Source organism: Oryzias latipes, chromosome 5 (genome assembly GCF_053564925.1).
Source record: "Oryzias latipes strain Hd-rR chromosome 5, Olatipes_Hd-rR_3.1".
Taxonomy (NCBI): Eukaryota; Metazoa; Chordata; class Actinopteri; order Beloniformes; family Adrianichthyidae; genus Oryzias; species Oryzias latipes.
Window position 1 is genome coordinate 35,414,944 of NC_136241.1, and position 8,793 is coordinate 35,423,736.

The following is an 8,793-nucleotide window of genomic DNA, read 5'->3' on the forward strand; positions in this document are numbered from 1 at the left end:
ACACATAGCAGGCTTATGCTTAGCAATTCCTCAACTTCTGCATGAAAATGTTTAGATAAAAAATAGTAACATGGAAGTATCTGGTCTGTCAGGTTACCAACTCATTCGAGGAGGCACAGCCCTTTGATTGCTGCCAGATCTGCACTGCAAGGCCTTCTGCTGCACATTTCCCTCTTTCCTGTCATATGCTTACTGTATAATAATGGACATGCTTTCTTTTTTCAATAGAAATTAAATTAACTTGTATATGATAATGACACAGACATTACTGCAACTCCCAAATAGGAAACATTGAAAGATGGACCACAAATTTTAATTCATTATATATTTTTATTGGTTTTTAAAAATCTAATAAAGAATAAAACATAAAATTGTTAGCAGGTTTTACTTTTATTTTAAACCTGGAGTTACAACAAATTTATTACATGTCTGTCACAATGTGGCAAAGGCTGTGTACGTGTTTGAAACAGATCTGTAGTTTAGTGTAAACACAGACAGGTTGGTTCAGGTTTGCACTGGACAGTGGAGGAATAAACTATGAACATTAAAGAAAACATTAAAGAATAAAGATCGTTCATAAATGTTCATTTAAACAATACAAAACATTTTCTAAATGTAGGTGATCAATTCCCCTGATTTCAGCACAGCGGACAGCGACATCATTACAGCCCTCTTTTATTTTGGAAAACTGAAAAGCCTCTTCATCATCTGATGTATCCTAGAAGTCTTCATCAAACTGCCCTCATCAGGGACCTCCTTATCTCCCCCGGCAATAGAGAGCAAGAACGCTTTTTTAAAAGCCTGATACTTTCGATCGACTGTCCCTTTGGGTTTAAGTTCTTCATTCATTCTAAACCCAGTTGGTCCTGGTCAGGAGTCCTGGAGTCACACGAAGGTAGGGTTCAAAGGTGGGGTTCACTCTTAAGTCCATCACAAGACCACACAGACAAAAAACCAGACACACCCCATGTTCACAAATGAGACCAAAAAACGCAGGAGACATCTTTGGATTAATGGAAACTGATTGTGTTTTGACCGTTAAAAAAGAAAACTCAGGCATTCCTAAATACTCAGTTTGGAGGAAAAATAATATAATAATTTATCTTAACCTAAATGCAACGTTCTGTTGTGGTTTTCATTAATCTTGGCTTTAATGCAGCTATCATCTGACTTTCATATGAAGATTTCTGATTGGCTAATGGATTTGAAGGCAGACTTAAATCAGCCAATCAGACGCGATGTTGTTCAGCACCGTTAGCTAACAACAGTCTGTTGATCATGATAGCGCGTGCCGCGTTCCTCTGTGAGTTCTTTCTAAAGATGTGATCACAAAATATTTCATTCTTTTTGTGAACTTTAATAGGCTACAGCAGTCGGGGTTTCGCGGGTTATCGTCATGAACATCGGGTAAGTTCGTGTTTTGATGCAAACATTAGCTGGCTAAGCTTAAGCTAAACATTCATTCACTTCGGTCGGACCGAGAAGTAAACAATCTCGGACAGTAAACAATAATCACGCACAGAAACGGACACGCGGAGCTGAAGCTTAGACGTTTCAGGCCGGAGCTCCATGACAGCTGCACCCGAGATAAACCCCCCATCTGCGGGAGTGAACAGCAGAGAGCACCGGCTCTGCCTTCACCTCAGTCGGTCAGACCGGAAGGGTCAAACCGGAAGAGGCAGTCACACTTCCGTTCCGTTTTTCACAATGAAACTGTTCGATGTTAACATCAGTGTTTCTTTTCTCTAACTCAGACTTACTGTTAGGAAAGACGTTTAAAAATGAAACATTAATGTGTTTGGAGTTTTTTTTCTGTCTATTTAAATCTTTACAAGCTCAATCAGAACCTTTTCCTTAAGAATCTGGAAACTCTCAGCAATAAATAGGCTACATAAGTGTACTACAAGGATACCTAGTCTATGATGAAAGTGAGACAGCATACTTGAAGCTTATATTTTCTATATTTCTATAAACATTAGCTGGCTAAGCTTAAGCTAAACATTCACTTCGGACCGAAACGTCTAAGCTAAGGGTTCTACAAATATACTTAGTCTATAATGAAAGAGAGACAGTATACTTGAAGCTTATATTTTCTATACCATCTATATATTTTAAACTTTAAATGTTCCAATTTAGTCTGAAGAAGTATTCAGTTAGTATTCATCCTACACTACACGTACATGCTCTATACTATACTTGCTATTCTCAAGTATACTTAGTACGGTAAACGTTAAGTTTACTACGTTTTGCTACCAAAAAGAAAGAAATGTGATCTGTTGTGTTTTGCTCTGTCCAGCGACGGCTTGCTGTTCGAACTGGAAAATGGGAAACCAAAACTGATTTTGCTGAATCGAGGTGAGTCTGTTTGACATTATTTCTACAAAAGTAGAAGAATCTTGCCTTTTACGCCAAGTGAGGATGGTGTGGTGTTTTCTGGGATCAGGGGTTTGTAGTTGAAAACTGTTTGTTGGTTTTCCTGCAGGAGCTGAAAAGAACCAGGGGAAGGTAAAATGTTCTCAGGTGATATTCCTTTCCTTCTCAAACATATTCTGATCTGGTGGATCCCGTGTTCTTCGCAGCAGCTCTCCTTAAGGATCAGACCTGCTAAAGTCCTGAGCTCCAGGCAGCCGCCCTGTGCCGAGGAGGTGCAGGGAGACGAGTGCCCAGCCCGGCAGCAGACAGGGAGGCTCAGCGAGGTCAGGAGTAAGGCAGAAGGAGGCGTGTCTTCTGCCCACGGCTCTGTTCCCGGCAGCCACACTGAAGGGAGAAAGACCAAGAGACACGGGCAGCACAGACGGGACCGCGCCAAGGTGGTGGCGGAGGTGAGAAGCTGGACTAGAACCACGGTGTTTGGGATGGTGACGCCCCCAGGCTGCAGGGAGCATCAAACTTTTACACAAACCTCCACAGCAGGGGGGTTACGTCGACAGTATTTTACTCCTCTGTCATGACCTCCGATTCTGAGTCTGCTCTGGTTTCTGTTCTTGAAGGTGAAGCCAAACAAATGCTGCGCTGCTGTCCATCAGGAGGATGGAGGGAGCAACGAGAAGGAGGCTCTGGCTGATGGAGACGCAGGAGTTGCAGTTCTAACCAGTGATCAGCTGCACCAGATCCTAAGCTCCTTCAAAGACGGTGGATGAACTTATGTGACTGTCATCCTAGTGAGGGGTAACTACTGACTAATGCTGTTTTCTAACGGTGTCCCATTAGGAGATCAGACGGGCCCAAAGTCCAGAGGTTCATCAAATGAAAGAGGAGAAGAAAGGATGGAAAAGGTTAAAGAAACAGGAACACCTCTAAACTCTCAGGAAAACGTCAGCAGGTACCAACATTTCCTCCACTGGAAGAACTTCCCGCTTGTCTCTGGTGGCTAAAGCAAACTTCTTTCAGGGCATCTGGATGTGCGTTCAGCTGGTCGGAGGAACGACTCCCACACAGCGAAGCGGCCAGCGGCGCCAAGAAGGCTCAGTGGCGGAGAGATCTCGGTAAGCACGCGTCCTGCAGAGATGCTCGTCTCCTCTGACCGGAGCTTCAGATCCCCTCCTGCTGTTCACAGATAGTTTCGAAAACAAGCCGAAGCTCTCAGAGGTCCGGCAGCCTCAGCAGGATGCTGTGACATCACAGAGACGCCTTCAGTCCACACAGGCGGTGCTGCGTTTGCAGCCCCTCAGTCAGCCTGAGGGGCTCAGCCTGTTTTCAGAACACTGTTGCTGCTGTTTGGATCACAGACCTGGAGAAGTTCTCCCTTTGTCAGCGCTTTGCTTGTGTTTTCAGGTCAGCAGGTGGAGCAGAGTCAGCATCATTCCGCTCCCGTCAGACTGCAGGTAGTCCACACGTCCCAGCTTCACCTCCAGAGTGTTTCTTATTTGTCTTCCAAGCTTCATTGATCACAGAGATTTCTATTTTGAATATTTTTGACACAGATTTTCCTCTATGATGAATTTCTTTAGTGTTTCTTACATAAATCATCATCATCATTTCAGACTCACAGAACGTTTTTAGACATTCTTCTGGGGGGTTTGGACTGAAGTGAACTCCTAACATGTGACCTCAAAGTGGCTGAAAAAAGCCAATCAGAGGGCGGCGGGCTTTATGTTTGCTGTGTCTGTGTTTCAGGATGAGGGGGGGTCCGCCGGCCGCACCGAGCCACACACAGCCATCAGGTCCAGCCTCAGACTCGGGGTAAAAATGAACGTTCTCCATCTTCATGGGTGAAATCTGATGATCCGTTAACTAACTACAAACACACAACTGTGTTTTCAATATATGTTTGTATCTGATTCAATATAAAAAATTTAATGTGACCACAAGGGGGCAGAATCCAGTGGTTTCCTTTGCTGTTTTCAAGTCAGGGAGAGCATCTGACCAAAAACCGAATCTGTCTTTAGGATCAAACAGAACCTTCGTACTGGATCAGTAAAGGTCCAGGCTAACAATGATCTACACCCCTTCAGGGTGGAACATTTGGTGGAAGACGGAGAAGAGGAAGATGTGTTCTTCGGCAGAGAAAAAGGAAGCAGGCGAAGGAGGTAGAGCGGAACTTTGACAGGAACACTGGAGAGTTGATGGACAGCAGAACAGTGGATCTCCTGTGTGATCAGATGGACTGAGATGAAGGACTGTAGCTTCAAGGTGTTTGATCATGGAGTGGATGGAAGGAGGAACGGAGGCGGACAGAGGGTCAGAGAGGAGGATGAGTCTGAACATGGAGGACAAAGGTCTGATGGGGAATGTTGTCAGTGGTTGTGGTAGGACGTGAGCTGGAGGAGGAAGAGGAATCCTGGGGAGAGATGGATGAGGGGAGCGGTGATTGGAGCAGATTTTAACGGACGGAGATGTTTGGAGAGGAGTGCAGAAGGACAGGTGGTGGATTTTAGGAGAGACCGGCATGGATCAGGAATGAATCCATCAGAGGAACAGATCATTGTTCCAGAGATCCCTGCAGGGAAGCAGATGGAGATGTTTGGACACGATGGGAGGAGGAACAGTGATGGTGTTGGTGAAAGCATGCTGAGGTTGGAGCTGCCAGGAAAGAGGAGGAGGAGGAGGAGGAGGAGGAGGACCAAAGAGGAGCAAACACAGGAACTTTCCTGTTTCAAAGTCTTCCTTTACTCCTCCTGGAGTCTTCTCGTCAGGCATCTGAGGAGCAGCAGATGTTTACCAGCACCCTGAAGCACACGCTGCATTTCAGAAGCTGGGATGATTTCGAAAGATTCTGGTTGAATGTCTGGAACCCCCTTAGGAATTTACTGAACACATTCATTTATTGATTAGTTTCCTCCTTTTTCTTCTCCATTTACTCATTTCTGTTCAACATGAAGGTCAAAAACTAAAGTAGGGCTTCAACTTCTGCTTAATGTATGTCAGGATGTGAGTCCCCTAGATATGGAGCTGAATATTGAGAAGAAAGAGGAGCAGAGGAGGTGCTGGCTGCAGGAGCTGGACCATCAAAGACAGGAGGCGACGGAGCGCAGGAGACGGGAGAAGCTGCTTCAGAACCAGGTGAGCTTCAGCACAGACCCAGAAGAAGTCCCCTTGTCCTGGTGTCTGACTGGCTCTCTGTCTGCAGATGGAGGACCAGGAGCGCTGGATGGCTCACTTTGACTCCCTTCAGAGGAGAGCCCCCACCAGGGCCGGCGCTCCATCAGCTCCTCCTGAGGTGCAGCTCTGCCGTGCGGAGCAGCGGGGATGGGAACCCTCCTCCAGCCTGTCCTTGAACTGGGATGTCTCCAGCAGCTGTGGGACCGACAGCCTGGTTGGAGCCAGCGTGGACTCCTCCAGCAGATGTCAGACCAGGAGCAGGTGAGATGGGAGGAGCTAAACAAGTACCCGTCTTTCTGCCAGAGTCACAAAATTGGTTAGTCAGCATCAGCGGTCGGACTGTACCATTGACTGTATGTGAGACCTGCACAGAGTCAGTGTGACGTCATCCATAGAAAATGGTTTGTTCCAGCTCCAACCACATGAAGTCAATTTAGTAACCATTTTTTTTGCGATACGGACGCCGCCGTGTTGGAGCCGGACGTCGTCAGTAAGCAGCGATTGGTCCGAGTCGGTCTGAGTTGATGTTTCTATAGGAACTATTCTCTCCAATCAGGAGTGAGCCAGTTAGTAGGCCACACCCCTACCATGTGAAAGCAGGTTATACAAAATCGTGGAGGCCAACAGGCTCCACCTACTTTTAATCAAGGCATCTGATAGGTCAGTTTATAACTTGACTTAAAGACACTTGCTGAGTCGGCAGAATGCTAAGCTGAGTCAGCGTTGGCTGTCAGACTGGACTCAGACATTTGCTGAGTCAGCGTCATCCTAGAGCTGATGCTGATTTGACTTTGATTTTCACTCTGGAGTAAAAGCGTCTCCAGATTTGATCTGGAATAACTTTATTCTATTGAAAAAAAATGATCCTTTTCATATTTTGGTGTCATGTGATTTTTTAAAAATATTATCAAAATTCAAAAAGGTTTATGGATTAGTGAAGGTTTATGTTTTCTTTTTTTGTTACTTAATATTAATTTATTTAATTCTGAATGTGCAGCTGCTCCATAATAAAGCACCTGCTTTAAAAGACACATTTCCCATGATCCTTTGAGGCTGTTTCTCTGATATCTGCATCGGTTTTCTCTGAAATGAAATGAAGATGAAAACCTGGTTTTTGGTTCTCTTGCTTCATCCAGTTACCTGAGGACCATGACCTCCCTGCTGGACCCCACCCAAATAGAGGAGAGAGAGAGGAGGAGAGTCAAGCAGCTGGAGCAGCAGGTAGGAGCAGGTCACGAGGGAGGAGGAGGAGGAGCCACCTCTGCCTTTAGAAGCCTGGAGTTCACCTCCTTCTGTGTGGACAGAGAGCAATCGAGGCTCAGATGGAGGAGCGCAAGAAGCTGAGGGAGGAGGAGGAGGCAAAGAGGAGAGAGGAGGTGGAGAGGGAGGAGAGGCGGTTGGCGCAGGAAAGGGAGATGCTGCAGAGACAGTATGAGCTGGAAACCAGGAAGGAGAAGGTGAAGAAGAAGGACGCCGCCTCTTGGAGGGAGTTGGGAGTGTTTCCAAGTGGTTGCTTCACCCTTTGTGTGTCTCCTCAGGAGCAGACGGAGGCCGTCCTCCACGCCGAGAGTCTGCAGACGTCTGGAGGTGAGCAGACGGAGATCTGGGAAAACCAATCATCCTCATTGTTCTGAACTTGGGCGTGTCTGTTTGTGTGCGGAGCAGGACGCAGAAAGGAGGCGGGGTTAAAGGACGCCGGCGTTTCATCCCTCAGAGACACGGCCGTCCAGACGGGTAATTCAGCCGCTGAGGAGGAGCAGAACCTTGAGGAGGAGCTGCCGCCATCACCTGAAGGAAGCACTCAGTTCCCTCTTTGTGTGCAGACAGTGCAGATGGCGTGCAGACTCTGGATGCGGCTGTGCAGTACCACACACCTCTCCCCCGCCCCCCAGCGCCTCCTAACAGCAGGGGGTCGAGAGCAGGCAAGGAGAACTTCAGGGAGCCAGCAGGAGGAGATCTCTATGAGCCGTTTGCCCGGACCGAAAGGAGCAGAGGGGGCAAGAGGAGGCCTGAATGGAACACACAGAGGTAGGTGGGGGGCAGGAGGGCGGGGCTCCAGTGGATCAAAGTCCTCAGATTGCCGGGTCAGCATTTCCTCTGCCAACTCAAGCCCTTTGCTGACCCCCATCCCGCCCCGCCCCAGGCCCAGCCGGCGCTTCGTCCCCGCCTCAGAGCGGTACCCCCCCGACCTGCAGAGGGACCGGCAGAAGAACCGGCTGAAGAGGCAGGCGGAGCTGCTGGCTCTGCAGGAGAGGGCCCGCCCTCTTAAACCAGACCGGCCCCCCCCTCACAGCCAGGATTCCCATCTCTGCTCCACCTCCCAACTCAGCGGGACCAGCGCCCCCCCCTGCAGGAAGGTAGGCGTGTCCGAGTGCTGCACGTTTGCTTCCTGCAGCTTCAGGGAGACGTTGTGGATTCTGGATGTTTCAGGTGGAAACGGAGTCCAGAGGAGGCGGCGGCTCGGCGGTCCGGTCCCACAGGTGACCCTCCCACCCCCACCCCCCACGTCAGAACCTGGTTTCAGTTCAGAGATTACATCGAGCTTCTTCTTTTGATCCTGCAGGGGGCAGCAGCCCCCCGGCTCTCCTCAGCACAAGTTCGTCCCGTATGTCCGGACGGATGAAGTCCATCTGGACCCGCTGGAGCCGGCTGACACCCCCCCACCCCACACAGACCCAGGTGCTTCAGCAGTCACTCACCCGAACCAGTCCAAAAGCAACAGGGGGCTGGGTCATCAAAAAGAACCGCCATGTGTCGATTTAAGGAGCGGGTCTGGACTGCTGTCTGACCTTCTGACCTTTCCTCCATCAGGGCCCCCCGCTCAGAGCCCTGCCCCCCCACACGCCCCCCTGGCCCACACGCGGCGGCAGCAGCAGATCCTGAGAGGCCTGGCTCGGCTACGACAGGTAAACTCACCTGAGCGGGCCCGTCCGGTCTGCAGACTCACCGACACTCGTCTGTTTTCAGGGTTTGTTACAGAAACAGAAGGAGCTGGAGATGGAGCTGAACCCCCCCCAGAGCCACCACACAGCACCGTGACCCCCCCCCACGCCACGGGTTTGCACCGACTGGGTGACCATCGACTCTGCAACTTGAACATCTTCATACTTACAGGCACTTTTCCTGAAAACCATTTGGTTGTTTCTAATGTGAAATGAAATAAATGACATCATTTTTATTAAAGAGATCCTAAAAGCCTGGAAGTCATTCTGGAGAAAATAATCCAGACAGGTTATTTGAGTTTAGTCTAAT

At 48.6% G+C, this 8,793-nt stretch overlaps 1 protein-coding gene across 2 annotated transcripts; it reads left to right on the plus strand.

The window, feature by feature from the left end:
• The first annotated feature begins 1,237 nt into the window (after positions 1-1,237).
• On the plus strand, positions 1,238-8,736 carry ccdc66 (coiled-coil domain containing 66). 2 transcript variants are annotated; one of them, XM_023955345.2, is made up of 21 exons: positions 1,238-1,407; positions 2,297-2,355; positions 2,483-2,505; positions 2,580-2,822; positions 2,991-3,132; positions 3,211-3,322; positions 3,391-3,485; positions 3,775-3,824; positions 4,117-4,182; positions 5,368-5,502; positions 5,570-5,802; positions 6,678-6,762; positions 6,846-6,998; positions 7,080-7,128; positions 7,207-7,275; positions 7,365-7,569; positions 7,685-7,898; positions 7,972-8,021; positions 8,105-8,220; positions 8,353-8,447; positions 8,509-8,736. In XM_023955345.2, the coding sequence occupies exons 1-21, from the start codon at positions 1,397-1,399 to the stop codon at positions 8,578-8,580; spliced, it is 2,277 nt and encodes a 758-aa protein (XP_023811113.1). In that variant the 5' UTR covers positions 1,238-1,396; the 3' UTR covers positions 8,581-8,736. The 2 variants fall into 2 exon arrangements, with proteins under 2 accessions (XP_023811113.1, XP_023811114.1); XM_023955346.2 differs by having other exon boundaries at positions 2,583-2,822.
• The last annotated feature ends 57 nt before the right edge of the window (positions 8,737-8,793 follow it).

What these genes read in the sequence shown, in the direction of transcription:
- ccdc66 (XM_023955345.2), top strand. An exon ending in CCTAAGCTCCTTCAAAGACG is followed by an intron (nt 3,133 to 3,210) that starts GTGGATGAACTT and finishes GTGTCCCATTAG; the next exon opens with GAGATCAGACGGGCCCAAAG. An exon ending in TCAGTGGCGGAGAGATCTCG is followed by an intron (nt 3,486 to 3,774) that starts GTAAGCACGCGT and finishes TTGTGTTTTCAG; the next exon opens with GTCAGCAGGTGGAGCAGAGT.